The 24,925-nt window shown below is 39.6% G+C and overlaps 1 protein-coding gene across 2 annotated transcripts in view; it reads left to right on the top strand.

Annotated features, from left to right (window-relative positions):
- The window catches only part of LOC308700528 (thyroglobulin-like), a 467,177-nt gene that overhangs the window by 221,667 nt on the left and 220,585 nt on the right, over positions 1-24,925 (top strand). For both annotated transcript variants that reach the window (XR_014031316.1, XM_081382160.1), the window contains exons 12-13: positions 8,398-8,610; positions 19,132-19,347. Coding sequence is in view for 1 of the 2 variants with exons in the window: in XM_081382160.1 (XP_081238286.1) it covers positions 8,398-8,610; positions 19,132-19,347 (429 nt within the window). In the remaining variant the exon portion in view is untranslated. The remainder of the gene's footprint in view (positions 1-8,397; positions 8,611-19,131; positions 19,348-24,925) is intronic.

The following is a 24,925-nucleotide window of genomic DNA, read 5'->3' as shown; positions in this document are numbered from 1 at the left end:
TCTGAACTCTTAAACTCTTAAACTCATTTAAACTTATAAACTCTAAACTCATTAAAACTTATAAACTCTAAACTCATTTAAAACTTATAAACTCTAAACTCAAAAACTCTAACACTTATAAACTCATCAATTTATACACTTATAAACTCTAAACTCATAAGCTCTGAGTGTGTGTGTGTGTGTGTGTGTGTGTGTGTGTGTGAACACACACACACACACACACACACTAAACTCATTTAAACTTAAACTCTAAACTCATTTAAACTTGTAAACTCAAAACTCGTAAACTACTTTAAACTTCAAACCACTTTAAACTTCTTAAGTTTAAAGCTTCAAGCTCCCAAGCAACTCCATAGCAACCAAACTTGAGTACCCTAGCAACCGTTTTGCAAGACCTATATCTCAGTATCAGAACATCGTATAGAGATGAGGTTTGGCTCTTTTGACTCATGCTAGCAAACAGCACTTCCAACATGCTACACATGCTAGCAGTGAATAGCTACATGCTAATATCATTTAGTTAAGTGCTAAATCATACCAAGATCATGCTAAGGACTCTATAAAAACTCCATAGTAACATCTGTGACAACTACCAACCACCTAGCAACACCATAGCAACCGCCCAGAACACCCTAGCAACTGCCTAGCAACCGCCCAGAATACCTTAGCAACCGCCTAGCAACATCATAGCAACCACCCAGAACACCCTAGCAACCGCCTAGCAACACCATAGCAACCACCCAGAACACCCTAGCAACCGCCTAGCAACCACCCAGAATACCCTAGCAACCGCCTAGAAACACCATAGCAACCCCCCAGAACACCCTAGCAACCGCCTAGCAACCACCCAGAATACCTTAGCAACAGCATAGCAACCACTCAGAACACCCTAGCAACTGCCTAGCAACCACCCAGAATACCTTAGCAACCGCCTAGCAACACCATAGCAACCACCCAGAACACCCTAGCAACCGCCTAGCAACCACCCAAAACACCCTAGCAACCACTTAGCAACCACCCAGAATACTCTAGCAACCGTCTAGCAACAGCATAGCAACCACCCAGAACACCCTAGCAACCGCCTAGCAACCACCCAGAATACCCTAGCAACCGCCTAGCAACACCCTAGCAACCACCCAGAACACCCTAGCAACCGCCTAGCAACACCATAGCAACCACTAAAACACCCTAGCAACCACCTAGCAACCACCCAGAACACCCTAGCAACCACCCAGAACACCCTAGCAACCACCCAAAATACCATAGCAACCGCCTAGCAACCACCCAGAACACCCTAGCAACCGCCTAGCAACCGCCTAGCAACCACCCAGAATACCCTAGCAACCGCCTAGCAACACCATAGCAACCACCCAGAACACCCTAGCAACTGCCTAGCAACCACCCAGAATACCTTAGCAACCGCCTAGCAACACCATAGCAACCACCCAGAACACCCTAGCAACCACTTAGCAACCACCCAGAATACCCTAGCAACCGTCTAGCAACAGCATAGCAACCACCCAGAACACCCTAGCAACCGCCTAGCAACCACCCAGAATACCCTAGCAACCGCCTAGCAACACCCTAGCAACCACCCAGAACACCCTAGCAACCGCCTAGCAACACCATAGCAACCACTAAAACACCCTAGCAACCGCCTAGCAACCACCCAGAACACCCTAGCAACCACCCAGAACACCCTAGCAACCACCCAAAATACCATAGCAACCGCCTAGCAACCACCCAGAACACCCTAGCAACCGCCTAGCAACCACCCAGAATACCCTAGCAACCGCCTAGCAACACCATAGCAACCACCCAGAACACCCTAGCAACCGCCTAGCAACACCCTAGCAACCACCCAAAATACCTTAGCAACCGCCTATCAACACCATAGCAACCACCCAGAACACCCTAGCAACCGCCTAGCAACCACCCAAAATACCTTAGCAACCACCCAGAACACCCTAGCAACCGCCTAGCAACCACCCAAAATACCCTAGCAACCGCTTAGCAACACCCTAGCAACCACCCAGAACACCCTAGCAACCGCCTAGCAACACCCTAGCAACCACCCAAAATACCCTAGCAACCGCTTAGCAACACCCTAGCAACCACCCAGAACACCCTAGAAACCGCCTAGCAACCACCCAAAATACCTTAGCATCTGCCTAGCAACACCATAGCAACCACCCAGAACACCCTAGCAACCACCTAGCAACCACCCAAAATACCTTAGCAACCATCTAGCAACACAATAGCAACCACCCAGAACACCCTAGCAACCGCCTAGCAACCACCGAGAACACCTTAGCAACCCACTAGAAAAACCCCAACAACTTTTTAACTTTAAACTACCTAATTTAAACTTTAAACTACTTTAAACTTCAAACTAATTTAAACTTTAAACTAATTTAAACTTCAAACTAATTTAAACTTTAAACTACTTTAAACTTTAAACTAATTTAAACTTTAAACTACTTTAAACTTCAAACTAATTTAAACTTTAAACTACTTTAAACTTTAAACTAATTTAAACTCCAAACTATTTTAAACTTCTTTAAACTTTCTGGTCCGGCTTTCTCAAGCCAACTTAAAGTTTGTCTCGACGAACTTTTTAATCTAGTTATTATTATTATTCTTCTGTTAAAAACTGTTGACTCAAACTCGTCCTAGAGCTTTAACTCTACATACTCCAAACTCGGCTCAGACCTTCAAACTGTTCTGAAGTTAGTTGCTATATCTTTTTAGACTGATCGGACTTACGGTTTTCCTAAAAATGCCGATCAAAACTCGGAAAAACTCCCATTGACTTACATTGGGGAGTTCTAAAAAATTCAAATCCAGATTCAAACTCACCAACCGACGAAAATTCAAATCTAAATACCTTGAAGACTAAACCAAACTGCCTTTCTATATAGCCAATGAGACTCATTTAAACTAATAAACTCTAAACTCATACACTTATAAACTAATTAACTTATAAACTCATGAATTCATAGACTTATGAACTCTTTAACTCATAAATTAATAAACTCTGAACTCTTAAACTCATTTAAACTTATAAAGTCTAAACTCATTTAAACTTATAAACTCTAAACTCATTTAAAACTTATAAACTCTAAACTCAAAAACTCTTACACTTATAAACTCATCAATTTATAGACTTATAAACTCTAAACTCATAAACTCTGAGTGTGTGTGTGTGTGTGTGAACACACACACACACACACACACACACACACACACACATACACTCTAAACTCATTTAAACTTGTAAACTTGTAAACTCAAAACTCGTAAACTACTTTAAACTTCAAACCACTTTAAACTTCTTAAGTTAATCAACCGCCCTGAATACCTTAGCAACCGCCTAGCAACACCATAGCAACCACCCAGAACACCCTAGCAACCGCCTAGCAACCACCCATAATACCCTAGCAACACCATAGCAACACCATAGCAACACCATAGCAACCACCCAGAACACCCTAGCAACCGCCTAGCAACCGCCTAGCAACCACCCAGAATACCCTAGCAACCACCTAGCAACACCATAGCAACCACCCAGAACACCCTAGCAACCGCCTAGCAACCACCCAGAACACCCTAGCAACCGCCTAGCAACCGCCTAGCAACCGCCTAGCAACAACCCAGAACACCCTAGCAACCGCCTAGCAACATCCTAGCAACCACCCAAAATACCTTAGCAACCGCCTAGCAACACCATAGCAACCACCCAGAACACCCTAGCAACCGCCTAGCAACCACCCAAAATACCTTAGCAACCGTCTAGCAACACCATAGCAACCACCTAGAACACCCTAGCAACCGTCTAGCAACCACCCAAAAAGACCTTAGCAACCACCCAGAACACCCTAGCAACCACCCAAAATACCCTAGCAACCGCTTAGCAACAGCATAGCAACCACCCAGAACACCCTAGGAACTGCCTAGCAACCACCGAGAACACCTTAGCAACCCACTAGAAAACCCCCAACAACTTTTTAACTTTAAACTACCTAATTTAAACTTTAAACTACTTTAAACTTCAAACTAATTTAAACTTTAAACAAATTTGAAATTTAAACTAATTTAAACTTCAAACTAATTTAAACTTTAAGCTAATTTACACTTCAAACTAATTTAAACTTTAAACTACTTTAAACTTTAAACTACTTTAAACTTCAAACTAATTTAAACTTTAAACTACTTTATACTTCAAACTAATTTAAACTTTAAACTACTTTAAACTTTAAACTAATTTAAACTCCAAACTATTTTAAACTTCTTTAAACTTTCTGGTCCGGCTTTCTCAAGCCAACTTAAAGTTTGTCTCGACGAACTTTTTAATCTAGTTATTATTATTATTATTATTATTATTATTCTGTTAAAAATTGTTGACTCAAACTCGTCCTAGAGCTTTAACTCTACATACTCCAAACTCGGCTCAGACACTCAAACTGATCTGAAGTTAATTGCTTTATCTTTTCAGACTGATCGGACTTACCGTTTTCCTAAAAATGACGATCAAAACTCGGAAAAACTCCCATTGACTTGCATTGGGGAGTTCTAAAAAAATTCAAATCATGATTCAAACTCACCAACCAACAAAAATTCAAATCTAAATACCTTGAAGACTAAACCAAACAGCCGTTCTATATACTATATTAGCCAATGAGACTCATTTAAACTAATTAACTCTAAACTCATACACTTATAAACTAATTAACTTAAATTTAATAACTAATTAACTAATAAACTCATGAATTCATAGACTAATGAACGCTTAAACTCATAAATTAATAAACTCTGAACTCTAAACTCATTTAAACTTATAGGGCCCTATCTTGCACCCAGCGCAATTGACTTTGTACAGCGACGCATGTATCATTCCTATTTTGCACCCACGCAAAGCGCGCTTTTCCCTCCACAGAAGCACGTCGCTAAACTAGGGAATGAACTTGCGCTCCCTGGGCGGTTCAGCGCAAAAAAGCAGGCGTGTCCCGGCGCAAACGTTCCTTCATGCTATTTTGCAGGTTTAGAAAACAATTGCGCCACTAACCAGGAAAAAATTGTTTAAAGTCAGTGGCCCGTTGCGCATGTTATTCATATGATATTTTATGGGCGCATGCTTGGCCATAATCAATGTAGCGTGAGCACAACGCGCATACACTTTGATTCTCTCATCTACACAGAAGCAGCAGTTTTCATTTTTGCAAATCATACATTATTACGATAGATAGATAGATAGATAGATAGATAGATAGATAGATAGATAGATAGATAGATAGATAGATAGATAGATAGATAGATAGATAGATAGATAGATAGATAGATAATTTATTATAAAAGCATACATCTAGCTTACACATTTACCCAAATTATCATACGCCTTTTTAACCTAAGTTAATTTGGGTGTGTTTCTCCATCCCCAACGTCCCTGACGAGCGTTGCTCTCCTTGGCTGTGAACCGCTCCTGGCGCGCGCCTGGCAAATCCGCCGTTATAATAGGAATCCGCTTTAGAACAAGCGCGCCTGCTCTTAAAGGGAATGTGAGATGACGCTCTGATTGGTTTATTTCACGTTACGCCCAAACCACACCTATGAATAATGAAGCTACTTCAGACCAACTCATTTTAGATTTGCGCCGGGCGCAAGTGTCATTTATCCCGCCGGGAAAATAGCAACAGCGCCAAGACCCGCCCACAAAGTTACTTGCGCTTTGCGCTTTGACACTTGCGTTTCAGATCGTTAAAATAGGGCCCATAAACTCTAAACTCAAAAACTCGTACACTTATAAACTCATCAATTTATACACTCTCATTTATACAAACTCTGAGTGTGTGTGTGTGTATGTCTGAGTGAGTGTGTGAGCGAGGTAGTGTGTGTGTTTGTGTGTGTGTGTGTGTGTGTGTGTATCTATCTAACTTATTTATCTATCTATCATAAACTTCAAACTACTTTAAATTACTTTAAACTTCAAACCACTTTAAACTTCTTAAGTTTAATGCTCCCGGCTCCCAAGCAACTCCATAGCAACCAAACTTGAGTACCCTAGCAACCATTTAGCAAGACCTATATTTCTGTATCAGAACATCGTATAGAGATGAGGTTTGGCTCTTTTGACTCATGCTAGCAAACAGCACTTCCAACATGCTACACATGCTAGCAGTGAATAGCTACATGCTAATAGTGATTAGTTAAGTGCTAAATCATGCCAAGATCATGCTAAGAACTCTATAAAAACTCCATAGTAACCATCTGTGACAACTACCAACCACCCTAGTAACACCATATCAACCGCCCTGAATACCTTAGCAACCACCTAGCAACACCATAGCAACCACCCAGAACACCCTAGCAACCACCTAGCAACCTCACAGAACACCCTAGCAACCACCCAAAATACCTTAGAACACCCTAGCAACACCATAGCAACCACTCAGAACACCCTAGAAACTGCCTAACAACCACCCAGAACACCCTACCAACCACCCAAAATACCTTAGAACACCATAGCAACACCATAGCAACCACCCAGAACACCCTAGCAACCACCCAAAATACCATAGAACACCATAGCAACACCATAGCAACCACTCAGAACACCCTAGCAACCACCCAAAATACCTTAGGAAACCCTAGTAACACCATAGCAACCACATTACAAACACCCTAGCAACTGCTTAACAACCACCCAGAACACCCTAGCAGCCACCCAAAATACCTTAGGACACCCTTTGAAACACCATAGCAACCACTCAAAACACCCTAGCAACTGCCTAACAACCACCCAGAACACCCTAGCAGCTACCCAAAATACCTTAGAACACCCTAGCAACACCATAGCAACCCACTCAGAACACCCTAGCAACCACCCAGAACACCCTAGCAACCACACAAAATACCCTAGCAACCGCCCAAAAGACCTTAGCAACCACTCAAAACACTCTAGCAACTGCCTAACAACCACCCAGAACACCCTAGCAACCACCCAAAATACCTTACAACACCCTAGCAACACTCTAGCAACTGCCTAACAACCACCCAGAACACCCTAGCAACGCGCCTGCGCCACACACACATTCCAGCATTGCAATCTTGACATCTCAGCCTGTTCATTATAGCCCTAATAAAATATAATAAAATAGTCAACCTAACATATAAAAATGACCCTGCTCTGTTTAAATAGTCAGTAGTACAATTTGTACCATTCATAGTAAGCACTGCTCCACTGTGAAGTTTTCAAGCACATTTTTGCGCGTGTGAAGAGGATGATTTTTTTCTGTCGATATTGGAACACGAGTGAAGTACAAAGCCTATAATAAAGAATAGTTTAGCATCCAAATACATCGCAAATGTTGAAACATTTTGATTCTAATGAGAGGGTTACGTGAGCCCAACACTGCTTACTTTCGTTTTTATTTTTACATTAAATTTAGAAGATTTGTTGTGGAATATTTTGAGTGTATAAAAAATTCAGAATAAGTTGAGTCAAGTAATATTATAATATATATAGCTATTAATATAATATAATATTAATATATATATAGCTGCTAGCAGCGATGAAGAGCCAAAGCCGGCAGCACCGCCACCCCGGTGCTTTGAGGTAACTAAAGGCACCGGGGTTGCGGTGCCACCGGCTTGGGCCTGTAATCGCTGCTCGCAGCTATATTTTTTATATTTTCTATATGATTTTTTTTCACTTCTCGGGCACTTTTGGGGCCCTTAACATGCTCGAAAACTCTTGAATCTTTGCACACGGGTCAGAACCCGTGGCCATCAGGGCCGGGCTGAAGCTGGTACCCGGGCATGGAAGGGGGGGCTCGACAGCGCCCCCTGAAACAGGATCCGAACACTTGTCCATAAATCAAACACACTTGCATGTAATAATATGAAACTCAGTACACATATAGATGTCATTGGGGCGAGCAACTTCCGCACTCTATGTTATTAGCTCCACCCAACAGGAAGTCGGCTATTATGGGTTGTTTGAAAAATGCATCCTCTTGAATTTGAAATACTCCTCCTAGAGAATTCATCTGATCGCCACCAAACTCGGTGTGCATGAAGACAAGACATTATGAATGATAAATTTGCGGACGGCGAGGAAACCAATTTATGGTGAATAAGGGACACAGGAAGTGTGTTATAACTTCAGCGTACATTAACTGATCTTGATGAAACTTCCGCAGTGCATTTGTTGTAAGAAGCCGATCACATGGATGTAACTATTGTGAGTCGAATGAACCTCATTGGTTGTTCCGAAGTTGAACGAAAGTCTTATGAGTTTTGGAACAACATGAAGGTGACTTATTGATGACAGAATTTAAATTTTTTGGAGAACTAACCCTCCAAGTAAATTCTATAATCTCTGGTATGTTTACCTTGAAGGTCGTCCCAAGACCCAGTGTGAGCAGCAAAGAGACAATGTTACTCTGGTGAGAGTCGGAGCCTTCATCCCTCAGTGTGATGAGGAGGGTCAGTACAAGCCTCAGCAGTGCTGGCCGTCCACAGGTTACTACTGGTGTGTGGACAGTAAGGGGCAGGAGATACCGGGAACCCGAACCCGAGCCCCAACCCCGCCAATAAACTGTGACAAGCATGGTAAGCATGTCTACCTGAACTTGAAGTTTTTTGTAGAAAATTGTCATAGTCCTCTCTCAATAGGTCACATGTCCTATTTTAAATAACTATTTCTAATGTTTTTTACTAATTAATTGTCTTGGGATCTGATATAGAGAGGTAGCAAATGCTATTTTATTTTATGGGGTCAGTTTTAAAGTTCTTTAAATAAGACTCTTCTGCTCACGAAGGCTGCATTTATTTGATCAAAAATACTGTAAAAACGGTTATATTGTTAAATATTATTACAATTTATAATAACTGTTATAACTGATGTTATTAGGGCCCAAGCCCTGAAAGGGCGAAGGCCCTATTGTTTTCCTTAGGATTCTTTATTATTATTTTTCTGTCAACCTTTCGGACACTTTTGGGGCCCTTAACATGCTCGACACATCACATTTATTAGCCAGTAGACATGTGCAAAGTTTCAGAAATGGGTGTGGTGAGGGGCTCAGTAGCACCACCTTTTGACAAAAGTGGGGGGTTATTTTTATCTACAGTAACAAAACTCGGTATGTATATTGTTCTCATCAAGCCGGACAACTTGCGTTTTAACCCTCTGGAGTCTGAGCTGTTTTCTGGGCCCTGGAGGTGTTCTGACATGCTCTGACATTTGTGCTTTTTTCAGTTATTTATAAACATGTTAATGGCAAAGGTGTAAATTCACTCTATATAGCACAAACAGGGCTACCAAAATATCTGATCAACATGCATGTATATGTTTGAATTTTTAAGAGAATAATGTTTATGCGTGGTTATTGGAAAAAATAAAAATGAAAGTTACAGAAATAAGGCCACAAAACACATACTAAATATGTGGCAATAAGACTTTTGACTAATGGATGTGGTCGCCTATAGTTTTTTCTTCAAAATTATGTGAAAATAGTCTTGCTTTATCGTTCACATAAAACCATACATTGATTTAAATTGATGTAAAACAGGTTTTGCTTGGAAAGCCAGTATGCGAGGGGGGCGTGAACGAGGAGTGGTTTACACCTGAGAAATACAATGTCCCACCCACTCTGCATAATAATGAGCCATGCATTCAGGTGTGAAACTGACTGAGCCACAATGCAAGGACAAAATATATATTTAGAAGAAGACTTATATTGACCATTTAAGATTTTGCTTACATCTATCTTGTAAATATGTTTTGCTATTTTATTAAAAAGGTTACAACAACAATAATTACAATTTCAACAATATTTCAAGTGTACTCTTTCTTTGTAAAAAAAAAAGAAAAGATTATAGGCCTACATTTTATCTGTATGTATTCATTACTTTGAATATAGCCAACATTGGAACAGCTAACACCTTAGTTGATGACTTTATTTTTGACAAAAATAGTAGGCTATTTTATATATAGAAATTGCTAAACAAAAGCTTATTTGACGTGGCAGTATATTCTACAGTAAAAACTGTACCCAAATCTACTAAACAAAATGTTGTCTTTCATATTTCGCCTGACTGTAACGTTGTTTTCATGAAATATTAGTGCATATTGTTAATTTGCCATTTAATACATTACGTAAATTTAACTTCTGGCAAAGATGAAGTTGACATAGGTTATTGACTCGCGATCTTCGCAGTAGGCTAGTGAATGCACCGGAGAAATGCACATTTATTAGGTTACATAGTTTTTTTGTTTTGGATGGTTTTGTTTAGAACCAGCTTTCTATAAATATATTTTAATTTTTTTTAGACATGTGAAGCAAGTAGGCTACGGTCTGGTTCATGATGATCTCCTGTTCAGTCCTTATGTTGTGATTGCTAGCCTATATTTACTTTAAATCCAGGAAATTTGTTAATGAAAAAATTATTAAAATTAAGATACAATTGATACAAAACGAAATTCGTTTTAAAGAAAGGATTTGTACTTTCTGTTTTGAGGTCTCTGTGAATGTTTGAAAGTCTTTTAGTGCTTAGAGCGCTCGCGTCCATAATGGAGAACTGTCACGTAATATTGTTTTTTTTCCTCAAAAGACTTTTAAGTAAAACTTACTCCGAAATTGTGTCCTCGGCGGAATTCGCTCTTCAAAATGCTGCCGTTCGTCGTCTGTTACAATCTTCCTCTGAGGAAACAACCCGGTATCGTGCATTCTTCCTCGCTGTCCAGAATCATCTGAATGGCGTCTTTATTACCGGAGAAGCGTGCCATACTCAAAACGCGATGAACTATCAGTAAGTCTGATAGAAACTGTGTTTTTATGGCATTGATCGGGGGGCGTATGCGATGCATACTAGATCTCCTAAACTATTTACATGTGAATCGCGCCGGGGGCGGGGCGGCCGCAGCTGATTATAGAGATAATGAGGCAGAAGGAAAAACGGTACCTCTGCTTTCAAACGGATTACATGAGTTGAAAACATTTGTTTTTTATATAAATTCATTTAAAAGAAGAGATTTCAAGCTTCATAAAGACATAACTCACATGCCTGTGTGAGAAGTATTCGCTGAGTTATGATTCATTTTCGGACGCGTTTCAGAATGGACTACACTGACAGAGAGAAGGCAGAACTCGCTTCGTGTTTATTTTTCTTTATTTGGCAAAAAGCACCACACTTTCTTTTTATTGTGAGTATACACAAAAATAATACACATTTAACAGAAACGATTGATGTATGAAACTCCAATGGAAAATCAAAGTCAACAGAGTATTTCTGAGTTTCTTTTACACTGATAAAAAAAAAGCGAGCTGGTATCGCCGGCGATACCGTCGACCTCTGGGGGTTAAACGTAAAGGGTCGTTACACCATATATTGATTTGAATTAGTTAATAGAAGTTAAATCATAAATAAATTCAATTTGTGATTTTATTTTTGAAAGCATTCTCACTTTACAGCATTTTAACACAAGTGCCAGTACTTTTCACTGTACTGTAGCTTTGCAGGAAGGTTTCTTCAAGCATCTTGGAGACGTTCCCGCAGTTCTTCTGGATTTAGTCTGTCTCTGTTTTTTCTGTTTCTTCATGTAATCACAGACGGACTCGATGATGGTGAGATCAGATCATACCGGCTGTTGTCAGACTCCTTTGTGCATACAGAAATCTCACTGGATTATTACAATTAATGGCAAAAAAGAATGTTTGGAAAGTAAACTGATATTTCCTACTGACACACTACAGCAAAATATATAAATAACTGACTTAAAAAAAAAACTTTTTTTTACCCACTCCTCTTAAGTGGTTTATTTTATTCCCACCAAACTTTTTCAACATGATGCAAATACATTAAAGATGATAAATTGTGAACGGATAATAAATATCTCAAACCGTTTTGCTATGGTGAGGGACTAAAGTAATGTCAAAAAAGGAAACACTAAAAGCCTCATATATTCTAAAAATGTAATTATACACCATTTATTTCTATATAAAGTATACAAATATCACAGCTAAACCCATTTTATTCTTTTATTCAATTTAAGAATTATGTTTAAGTTTAAAAACAGTAGCCTATTAGTAAAAAAAATCAAGTCATACATAGGGCTATACTGCCCTCTTGTGTTCAAAATCAGGTAGGCCTATTGTATCTATATAAAAATATATTGCTAACTTAAAAACGAAAGTAAAATATGTTCGTCCGCACGGACATTGATAATGGTGCGGAGCAGAGCGAGCGTTTTCAATGAATTCCTCCCTATTCAGGCACTTTTGGGGTCCATAACATGCTCAAAAACTCTTGAAACTTTGCACACATGTCAGAACCCGCGGCCATCAGGGCCGGGCTGAAGCTGGTACCCGGGCGTGGCAGGGGGGGCTCAACAGCGCCTCCAATCTCGGTCAGCATGAAGTCAAGACACTGAGGATGCTAAATTGCGGACAGATTTTTGATATCTCGAACGGTTTGGCCGTGGCGAGGAAACGAATTTAAAGGGACACAGGAAGTGTATTATAACTTCAGCATACATGAACTGATCTTGATGAAACTTCCGCAGTGTGTTTGTTGTAAGAGGCCGATTACATGGATCTGACTATTGTGAGTCAAAGTTATAGCGCCACCAACTGGCAGCAGGAAGTGTGTCACTTTCAAAATGCTTTGAAATCACCCTCTTATTTGTACCCGATTTGCTTCAAACTTTATGTGTATAATGCAGACACACGGCAGATGTAGGCCTGTTAAAGGATTATTGATATCTTAAATACTGTTGTCGTGGCAACGAATCAAACTTTCATATTGTTTTTTGATGCTTTTGAGACTCTTAACATACTTGAAATTGCATGAAACTCGACAGACACATCACACTTATTATCCAGTAGACGTGCAAAGTTTCAGAAATGGGCGTGGTGAGGGACTCAGTAGCGCCACCTTTAGTCAAAAATGGGGGCTTAGTTTTTCCTAGAATCACAAAAATCGGTATGTATATTGTTCTCATCGAGCCGGACAACTTTCTAATTTACAGTTATTAGCTCCGAGCAACAGGAAGTCAGATATTTTGGTTTGAATGTGTTGTTTTGGAGAATTCTCTCTCTCTCTCTGTATCTGTGTCTGTGTGGGGTGTGGGGGATTTGTCTGTTAGGAGAAATTTGCTTTTATAATTGTTTTTCAAGGTTTCAGGGGCTTTTGGGGCCCTTAATGTGCTCGAAAACTCTTAAAACTTTGCACACAGGTCAGAACCTGCGGCCATCAGGGCTGGGCTGAAGCTGGTACCCGGGCGTGGCAGGGAGGCTCAACAGCGCCCCCTTGAATGGGGTCCGAAAGCTTGGTCCATAGATCAAACTAGCTTGAATGAATTAATATGAAACTCGGTACACATATAGATCTCATCGGGCCGAACAACTTTCGCACTCTTAAGTTATACGTCAGCCCAACAGGAAGTCAGCTATTATGGGTTGTTTGGAGAACGCTTGCTGTGGAATTTGAAACACTCCTCCTAGAGAATTCAATCGCCACCAAACTCGGTGTGTATGAAGTAAAGACATTGAGGATGCTAAATTGCGGAAGCATTTTTGATATTTCGAACGGTTTGGCCGTGGCGAGGAAACAAATTTATGGCGAGAAAAGAGAAACACCAAGTGGTATAACTTCTGCATACATTAACTGATCTTGATGAAACTTCAGCATTGTGTTCGTGGTAAGAGGCCGATCAGATGGATGCAAGTATTGTGAGTCAAAGTTATAGCGCCACCAACTGGCAGCAGGAAGTGTGTCACTTTCAAAATGCTTTTGACAAAAGTGTGTGGGGGGGGGGTTAGTTTTACCTACAGTTTTAAAAATCAATATGTATATTGGTCTCATCGAGCCGGACAACTTTCTAATTTACAGTCATTAGCTCCGACCAACAGGAAGTCAGATATTTTGGTTTGAATGTGGATTTCTTTGCAAAATCAGCCTCTGAATTTTTACCCACTACTCTTAAGTGGCTTATTTTATTCCCACCAAACTTTTTCAACATGTTGAAAATACATTAAAGATGCTAAATTGTGAACAAATAATACATATCTCAAACGGTTTTGCTATGGCGAGGGATTAAAGTAATGTCAAAAATGGAAACCCTTTTTTTCTATTTAATAATTGTTTAAGTTTAAAAACAGCCAGAATGTTTTTTTAGTCCAAAAAATAAATAAATCATGTCATTCTTAGTGCTATACTGCCCTTTTGTGTTCAAAATCAGGTAGGCCTATTGTATCTATATAAAAATATTCTAGGTATGTTGCGGTGAGAATATTTTACCATCGGTTAATCAACGGGTAAACAGTGTTAATTTTGACAGCCATTTTTGATTTAGTCTTAGTCTTCATCTTCAGACAAAAATGCTTATTGGTCTTAGTCACATTTTAGTCATTTTGTCTTTCATAGTTTTAGTCTAGTTTTAGTTGACGAAAAGTCATTGCATTTTTGTCAACTTTTAGTCATTACTTTTAGTCAAACTGCAGTTACCGACATTCATTTTGGTAGCTATTTATATGTAGGCTAGTCTTTAGACAAAAAAAGTCAATATATTTTTTTCTCTCTAGGCCAATTCAATTCAGCTTATGAGAAATTTAAATGAAGGTAACAGGCTGTATTGACACTGCACTCTTTAGCAGTAGCACTTGTGAAATTCTACATAGGCCCTAACCATTTTCCTTAGTTTAGTGGTTCAGTGGTTTTTAGAGTGCAGTACCCCCTCTCTCTCCCACTTAGACTAGTCACGCCTTTTCCATTAAGGGACAATATTTGCCCCCTTTAATCGATTTTTCCAGTTCAATTTTTACCTTTATAAGTACCTTTATGAAATAAATAATGCTTTAAATTAAACAATGTTCAATAAATATGCAATGATGGTAAAAACGAAGTGATACTTTTATGGAGTCATTCATTCATTCAGTAGCGAAGCAAGTTGCTATATTTATGAACGGGTCACTGAATCTCACGATTCGTTCAAAGCCACAGATTCGTTCATGAATCACCGCTGTGCTGCAGTTCTGCTATGGCTTTCGTTGTAAAATAGAGCAATAAGCCTACTGACAATACTGTTTTAAATGTAGTAGGCTACATCACTTAAGTTAATACCCTTCTGTTTGTTGAACTGTTGTATAAAATCAATGTCACATTTGAAATCATGTGGATATTCAGGAAACATTGCATTTTTGTTCGTATATGATCAACATTAAAAACACTGTTGGATGTCAGCCTGCATTTTGATCGCGGATCAAGTCGTACAAACAGCGCGGCTCGTGGCAGAACACAGACGGACTAAATGACAATTCAATTTAAGTACAAAATCTCAAATGAAGATCGTTAAACTCCAGCTTTGTGTTTTCAGATCATCCGCGGATTCCGCGCTACTTCAGCAGTGTAGATAGGGAGCGCGCAAGCGCATGGTTGCCAGATACTATTGAAAAAACCGGGTAGAAAACGTGTTTTTTTAACAGAAAAGCTCTGACTGGGCATTTAAATTATTAAAATCTGGCAACCATATGCCTAAACGCTCGTAAAAACAGTCAATGTGTTGTCGTCTCCTTTATTTGACTCAAACAAGTGGTTTTGGTCAAGGTTAAAAAAATGTAAACACATTTCAGTCTCGTCTTTTTTCGTCAACAATAATGCATGTGTTGTTATAGTCACAGTAATCGTTTAGTGACGTGGGTGTCGTCTCTCATCGTCTCGTCTTAGTCAGGGAAAAAAAGGTCGTCAACGAACATTTTTCGTCATAGTTTTCGTTAACGAAATTAACACTGCGGGTTAATCAATGTTGTGGAATATTTTGAGTGTATCATAAAATCAGAATAAGGTAAGACAAGTAATATTTTCTGTCTTTATATATATATATATATATATATATATATATATATATATATATATATAAATCCTCCTCCTAGAGAATTCATCTGATTGCCACCAAACTCTGTGTGTATGAAGACAAGACATTGTGGATGATAAATTGCGGACGGATTTTTGATATCTCGAACGGTTTGGCCTTGGCGAGGAAACAAATTTATGGCGAATAAGGGACACAGGAAGTGTGTTATAACTTCAGCATACATTAACTGATCTTGATGAAACTTCCGCAGTGCATTTGTTGTAAGAGGCCGATCACATGGATGTAACTATTGTGAGTCGAATGAACCTCACTGGTTGTTTTCCGAAGTTGAACGAAAGTCTTAATAATAATAATAATAATAATAATAATACATTTTATTTATAATGCACTTTACATTTCAGCGAAATCTCAAAGTGCTACAGTTGTACAGTTTACAAGAGGTAAAAAAAAAAAAAAAAACAGTCCGAAAACCACACAATAAATTACAATAAAACACCACAAAATTAAAATCAAAAACATGGGAGTTAAAAGGCCTGTTTAAATAAAAATGTCTGTAGACCCTTCTTGAAAACCTCCACGGTTTGTGGAGCCCTTAGGGACTCTGGGAGGGCATTCCAGAGCCGTGGGGCGACTGCCTGAAAGGCCCTATCTCCCATGGAGGAGAGTTTAGTCCTTGGTTGGTACAGGCAGTAGGTAGAGGTAGAGGAGCGGAGGTTACGTGTTGTGGTGTGTGGAATGAGGAGTTCACTGAGGTAGGCAGGGGCAGTTCCATGTATGCACTGATGGGTGAGGAGACAGATTTTGTACTGAATTCTGTGTTGAATGGGCAACCAGTGTAGTAATTTCAGGCAAGGTGTGATATGGTCATATTTGCGCCTCCTCGTCAGGACCCGGGCAGCGCAGTTCTGAATATGCTGGAGCTTTTGCAGGCTTCTGCCAGGGATCCCGACAAGGAGGGCATTACAGTAGTCCAACCTGGAGGAGACAAAGGCATGGATCAATCTCTCCGCATCCGGTTGGGAGAGGGAAGGACGGAGTTTGGCGATATTTTTAAGGTGGAGAAAGGAGACCTTACAGAGGTGACGGATGTGGGTGTCCAATGTGAGATTTGAGTCAAGTCTGACTCCGAGGTTTGTAACAGAGGTTGACAGAGCAATGTGATGGCCAAAAATTGATATACTGCTGAGGGAGGAGGACTGGGTTTGGTGAGGGGTACCAATCAGAATGGCTTCAGTTTTGCTGCTATTTAATTGAAGAAAGTTATCAGATAACCATGCCCCTATCTCCTCCAGGCAAACCTGAAGTGCCGACGTCAGCGCTGAGGGGAGTGAGGAGTCCATTTTTATGTATAATTGTGTATCATCTGCGTAACAGTGGAATGAAACTTTATGTTTATGAATGATGTGACCAAGAGGTAGTAAGTAGATAGTGAAAAGGGTTGGACCAAGAACGGACCCTTGTGGCACTCCACAACTGACCGTGTGGGGTGATGATTGGGACTGTCCTAAAGCCACATACTCCAGCCTGCCAGCGAGATATGACTGGAACCAGCTTAGTGTGGTCCCTGAGAGGCCAACCACAGACTTAAGACGATGGAGCAAGATGTTGTGATCCACGGTGTCAAAGGCGGCCGACAGGTCCAGAAGGAGAAGGAGAGATGGTGAGCCCTGGTCTGCAGTGATAAGTAGGTCATTCATGACGCGTACCAAAGCTGTCTCCGTACTGTGTGCTGCTCGAAAACCAGACTGAAATGTTTCATATATGTTATGGATTTGAAGATGATTGTGAAGTTGGGCTGCAACCACTTTTTCTAGGGCTTTAGACAAAAACGGCAGGTTTGAAACGGGTCTGTAATGAGCCAGAATTTTCGGGTCAAGTGACGGCTTTTTCAGATGTGGACGGATAACTGCAGTTTTGAGAGCTGCAGGAACTTGACCGGATGTGAGTGACTGGTTGATGATTTCTGTGATCAGTGGACTGATGGCTGTAATGTTGGATTTTAATAATGGTGTGGGGAGAGGGTCCAATGAGCATGTAGAGGTTCTCATGCACTTTATGATCCTCTCCACCTCTGTCTGAGAAATGCATGAGAAGAAAGAAAATGTTTTACATGGATTTGCAGGACTGATTCTAGAGGAAAATGATCCTGTAGCAGAGAAGTTGGATCGAACTGAAATAACCTTGTTGGTGAAAAAGTCCATAAACTTATTGCACTGGTCTGTACTGGTGTCAGCGTGTGCATATGTGGGAGGTTTGAGAAGAGAATTTATTGATGCAAACAACTGTCTTGAATTTCCAGTGCAGTTTGAGATTTTTTGTGAGAAATATTTAGACCTGGCTATGGTAAGTGCTTTGGAGTACAATTTTTGATGGTCCCGGTAGGCCTGTTTGTGTACATGTAAGCCACTTGAGGTAAATTTCCGCTCCAGGGCACGGCCAGCCGTTTTCATCCTCCGGAGCTCTGTTGTATACCAAGGGGCTGACCTAGAAAAGGTAACTATTTTTGTTTTGGTTGGTGCATGTAACTCAAGGATATTATGAAGGCTGGAATTGTAATGGTCAACAGAACCATTAACAGATGCGAACTGTGTGACTAGTGAAGCTTGCTGTATATCTTGATTGAAGAGGGTGGTGTCAATTGCTTTTAAATTTCTAAACCGGATTTGACGTTTTGTTTTATGATAGGGACTTGCAAGAGGCAATTCCAAGGAGATAAGCTTGTGGTCAGACACGCCCAAGTCATAGACTTTCATGTTGGTAATGGGGGCGGTGTCTGTTATAACTAGATCCAGAGTGTGGCCTTTTCTGTGTGTTGGTACTGTGACATGTTGTGTAAGATGTAAACAGTCCAGGAGTTCAAGGAACTCTGCAGCAGGGCGGTTTGTTGGGGAGTCAACATGAAGGTTGAAATCTCCCATAATGAGTGTATTATTGGTTCTTGCACAGAGTGATGTAAGTAGATCTTGTAGCTCAGTGATAAATCCAGGGTGTGGTTTTGGGGGGCGATAGATGAGGAGTATTGTTATTATTTCATTATGAGCTCTGCATTTGAATAGAAGACACTCAAATGTAGTCAACTCTGGCAGTGGGAGAGAGGTGGCAATCAGGTCTTTTTGAATAACAGCAAGACCTCCGCCACGACCAGTGTCTTATGAGTTTTGGAACAACATGAGGGTGACTTATTGATGACAGAATTGACATTTTTTGGAGAACTAACCCTCCAAGTAAATTCTATAATCTCTGGTACGTTTACCTTGAAGGTCGTCCCAAGACCCAGTGTGAGCAGCAGAGAGAAGCAGCAGAGTGTGTTCATCGGATAGGAAACTTCATCCCTCAGTGTGATGAGGAGGGTCAGTACAGGCCTCGGCAGTGCTGGTCGTCCACAGGTTACTGCTGGTGTGTGGACAGTAAGGGGCAGGAGATACCGGGAACCCGAACTCCACCTGGTACCCCGCCAATAAACTGTGACAAGCCTGGTAAGCATGTCTACCTGAACTTTAAGTTTTTTGTAGAAAATTGTCATAGTCCTCTCTCAATAGGTCACATGTCCTATTTTAAATAACTATTTAAATTTAACTATTCTAATGTTTTTTACTAATTAATTGTCTTGGGATCTGATATAGAGAGGTAGCAAATGCTTTTTTGGGGGTCAGTTTTAAAGTTCTTAAAATGAGTCTCTTCTGCTCACGAAGGCTGCATTTATTTGATCAAAAATACAGTAAAAACTGTAATATTGTTAAATATTATTATAATTTAAAATAACTGTTTTATGTTATTAGGGCCCAAGCCCTGAAAGGGCGAAGATAGATAGAAGATCTATCTATCTATCTATCTATCTATCTATCTATCTATCTATCTATCTATCTATCTATCTATCTATCTATCTATCTATCTATCTATCTATCTATCTATCTATCTATCTATCTATCTAACTTTCTTTATTTCTAACTAATCTATCTATCTTTCTAAGTAACTTATCTTTCTTTCTTTCTTATTTATCTATCTATCTTTCTAACTAACTTATCTGTCTTTCTTTATTTCTAACTAATCTATCTATCTTTCTAACTAACTTATCTTTCTTTCTTTATTTCTTTCTTAGTAATCTATCTATCTTTCTAACTAACTTATCTTTCTTTCTTTCTTACTAATCTATCTATCTTTCTAACTAACTTATCTATCTTTCTTACTAATCTATCTCTTTCTAACTAACTTACCTATCTTTCTTTATCTATCTATCTTTCTAACTAACTTATCTATCATTCTTTTTTTCTAACTAATCTATCTATCTTTCTAACTTATCTATCTTTCTTTCTTTAAACTAATCTATTTTTCCAACTAACTTATCTATCTTTCTTTCTTACAAATCTATCTATCTATCTTTCAAACTATCTATCTTTCTTTCTTTCTAACTAATCTATCTCTTTCTAACTAACTTACCTATCTTTCTTTATCTATCTTTCAAACTAACTTATCTTTCTTTCTTTCTTTTTAACTAATCTATCTATCTTTCTTTCTAACTAACTTATCTATCTTTCTTTATTTCTTACTAGTCTATCTATCTTTCTTTCTAACTGATCTATCTTTCTTTCTAACTAATCTATCTATCTATCTATCTATCTATCTATCTATCTATCTATCTATCTATCTATCTATCTATCTATCTATCTATCTATCTATCTATCTTTCTTTCTTTCTTTCTTTTTAACTAATGTATCTATCTATCTATCTATCTTTCTAACTAATGTCACAGGTCGGGGCGAGCGCCAGCGGGCCGCCCACCCCTCGCTTGCGTGCAGCCCCTGAGGAGCTGACCGTGGAAACAAAGGGAAGGGCAGACACAGAATTCAAAATAAAATATACTCTTTATTAAACAATAAAAACAATCCCAAAACGTCTCTTCAGCGTTCTCTTTGCGCATCTCAGCACCTTCAGACAGAGAGAGGAATGAACATAATTCACAGCTTCCGCGTTCTCTTCCTCAGCGTTCCCTTCGCGCATCTCAGCACCTTCAGACAGAGAGAGGAATGAACACAATTCACAGCTTCCGTGTTCTCCTCTTCAACGCTCTCTTCGCATATCTCAGCACAGCATTAGCAGGCTCTTCACTGGACTCAGGCAGAGAGAGGAATAAATACGTATAACTCACAGCATTACCCAGCTCTTCACTGAACTCAGACAGAGAGAGGAATAAATACGTGTAACTCACAGCATTAGCAGGCTCTTCCAGCATTAGCGGGCTCTTCCAGCATTAGCGAGCTCTTCCAGCATTAGCGGGCTCTTCCAGCATTAGCAAGATCTTCACCAGCCTCAGCAGGCTCCCCACTGGACTCAAGCAGAGAGCGGGGGATAATGATATTTCCCAATGCAGCTGTAACTTCACAGAGCTCAGGTGGAGAGGAGGTTAATGGTATCTCACCAATGCAGCAGATTCAGGCAGAGAAGAGGTTAATGGTATTTCACCAATGCAGCAGATTCAGGCAGAGAAGAGGTTAATGGTATCTCACCAATGCAGCAGATTCAGGCAGAGAAGAGGTTAATGGTATCTCACCAATGCAGCAGATTCAGGCAGAGAAGAGGTTAATGGTATTTCACCAATGCAGCAGATTCAGGCAGAGAAGAGGTTAATGGTATCTCACCAATGCAGCAGATTCAGGCAGAGAAGAGGTTAATGGTATTTCACCAATGCAGCAGATTCAGGCAGAGAAGAGGTTAATGGTACTTCCCAATACAGCAGATTCAGGCAGAGAAGAGGTTAATAACCCAGCTGTGACTGCGAGTGAACAGCAGAAACAATTCCCACACTCGCATATCCACCACACACTGTAAGGTTCCACTTGTGTTCATTTCCACAATAAAACTGCAATTCAACAGACTCCAGTGCAACCAAGGCTTCCGCCCGCAATCCAGCCGAAGTTTTCTCTGTCTCTCTCTTTCTCTCTCTCTCGCGGCCTCCCTCCGCATCCGCGGCCGCGGCCGCTCCTGCGCTGCGTGCCTCACATCTCCTCGTGCCCTCTTCCTCTCCTTTTCTCACCGCCAAAGTGTCCTTTTATGAGCCACCTTCCTCCTCCATGTCCCAATCACCATCCTGTATCCTCTCCTCCCACACCTGCCGCGAGTTTCCCTCGTCAAGCCTTGCCCGCCGCCATGACACCCACGCGGGACACCGGAACCGTCCTGGTGTCACAGCAGACGCTCTCCCCCGGGGAAACAAGTTACAATAAAAAAAAGGTTCCCGCCTTCGTCACCCCGTGACACTAACTTATCTATCTTTCTTTATTTTTTACTAATCTATCCATCTGTCTAACTAACTTATCTATCTTTCTTTATTTTTAACTAATCTATCTATCTTTCTAACTAACTTATCTATCTTTCTTTCTTTTTAACTAATCTATCTATCTTTCTAACTAACTTATCTATCTTTCTTTCTTTCTTTTTAACTATCTTTCTAACTAACGTATCTATCTTTCTTTCTTACTAATCTATCTATCTTTCTAACTAACTTATCTATCTTTCTGTCTTTCTTACTAATCTATCTATCTTTCTAACTAACTTATTATTCTTTCTTTCTTACTTACTAATCTATCTATCTTTCTAACTTATCTTTCTTTCTTTCTTTCTTTCTTTCTTTCTTTCTGACTAATATATCTATCTTTCTAACTATCTTATCTATCTTTCTTTCTTTTTAACTAATATATCTATCTTTCTAACTAACTTATCTTTCTTTCTTTCTTACTAATCTATCTATCTTTCTAACTAACTTATCTATCTTTCTTTCTTTCGTACTAATCTATCTATCTTTGTAACTAACTTATCTATCTTTCTGTATTTCTTACTAATCTATCTATCTTTCTAACTAACTTATCTATCTTTCTTTCTTTCGAACTAATCTATCTATCAAACTTTAACCTACTTTAAACATCAAACTACTTTTAAACTTCTTCAAACTCTCTGACCCGGCTTTCTCAAGCCAACTTAAAGTTTGTCTCAACAAACTTTTTTTTCTAGTTATTAAGTTGGCTTGAGAGTGCCAACTTACTGAAATCCTATTTAAACTTATTAAGTTGGCTTGAGAGAGCCAACTTACTGAAATCCTATTTAAACTTATTATTATTAAGTTGGCTTGAGAGAGCCAACTTACTGAAATCCTATTTAAACTTATTAAGTTGGCTTGAGAGAGCCAACTTACTGAAATCCTATTTAAACTTATTATTAAGTTGGCTTGAGAGAGCCAACTTACTGAAATCCTATTTAAACTTATTATTAAGTTGGCTTGAGAGAGCCAACTTACTGAAATCCTATTTAAACTTATTATTAAGTTGGCTTGAGAGAGCCAACATATTGAAATCCTATTTAAACTTATTATTATTAAGTTGGCTTGAGAGAGCCAACTTACTGATATTGTACTTAAACTTATTAAGTTGGCTTGAGAGAGCCAACTTACTGATATTGTACTTAAACTTATTATTATTATTATTCTTCTGTTAAAAACTGTTGACTCAAACTCGTCCTAGAGCTTTAACACTACATACTCCAAACTCGGCTCAGACACTCAAACTGATCTGAAGTTAGTTGCTATATCTTTTTAGACTGATCGGACTTACGGTTTTCCTAAAAATGCCGATCAAAACTCGGAAAAACTCCCATTGACTTACATTGAGGAGTTCTAAAAAATTCAAATTTACATTCAAACTCACCAACCGACGAAAATTCAAATCTAAACACCTTGAAGACTAAACCAAACTGCCGTTCTATATACTATATTAGCCAATGAGACTAATTTAAACTAATAAACTCTAAACTCATACACTTATAAACTAATTAACTTATAAACTCATGAATTCATAGACTTATTAACTCTTTAACTCATAAATTAATAAACTCTGAACTCTTAAACTCTTAAACTCATTTAAACTTATAAACTCTAAACTCATTAAAACTTATAAACTCTAAACTCATTTAAAACTTATAAACTCTAAACTCAAAAACTCTAACACTTATAAACTCATCAATTTATACACTTATAAACTCTAAACTCATAAGCTCTGAGTGTGTGTGTGTGTGTGTGTGTGAACACACACACACACACACACACACACACACACACACACACACACACACACACACACACACACACACACACACACTAAACTCATTTAAACTTAAACTCTAAACTCATTTAAACTTGTAAACTCAAAACTCGTAAACTACTTTAAACTTCAAACCACTTTAAACTTCTTAAGTTTAAAGCTTCAAGCTCCCAAGCAACTCCATAGCAACCAAACTTGAGTACCCTAGCAACCGTTTTGCAAGACCTATATCTCAGTATCAGAACATCGTATAGAGATGAGGTTTGGCACTTTTGACTCATGCTAGCAAACAGCACTTCCAACATGCTACACATGCTAGCAGTGAATAGCTACATGCTAATATATCATTAAGTTAAGTGTTAAATCATACCAAGATCATGCTAAGGACTCTATAAAAACTCCATAGTAGCCATCTGTGACAACTACCAACCACCTAGCAACACCATAGCAACCGCCCAGAACACCCTAGCAACTGCCTAGCAACCGCCCAGAATACCTTAGCAACCGCCTAGCAACATCATAGCAACCACCCAGAACACCCTAGCAACCGCCTAGCAACCACCCAGAATACCCTAGCAACCGCCTAGAAACACCATAGCAACCCCCAGAACACCCTAGCAACCGCCTAGCAACCACCCAGAATACCTTAGCAACAGCATAGCAACCACTCAGAACACCCTAGCAACTGCCTAGCAACCACTCAGAATACCTTAGCAACCGCCTAGCAACACCATAGCAACCACCCAGAACACCTTAGCAACCGCCTAGCAACCACCCAAAACACCCTAGCAACCACTTAGCAACCACCCAGAATACCCTAGCAACCGTCTAGCAACAGCATAGCAACCATCCAGAACACCCTAGCAACCGCCTAGCAACCACCCAGAATACCCTAGCAACCGCCTAGCAACCACCCAGAACACCCTAGCAACCGCCTAGCAACACCATAGCAACCACTAAAACACCC

This window comes from Scardinius erythrophthalmus (assembly GCF_964197995.2).
Source record: "Scardinius erythrophthalmus genome assembly, chromosome: 13".
NCBI lineage: Eukaryota > Metazoa > Chordata > Actinopteri > Cypriniformes > Leuciscidae > Scardinius > Scardinius erythrophthalmus.
This window is presented reverse-complemented; position numbering and strand designations above follow the sequence as displayed.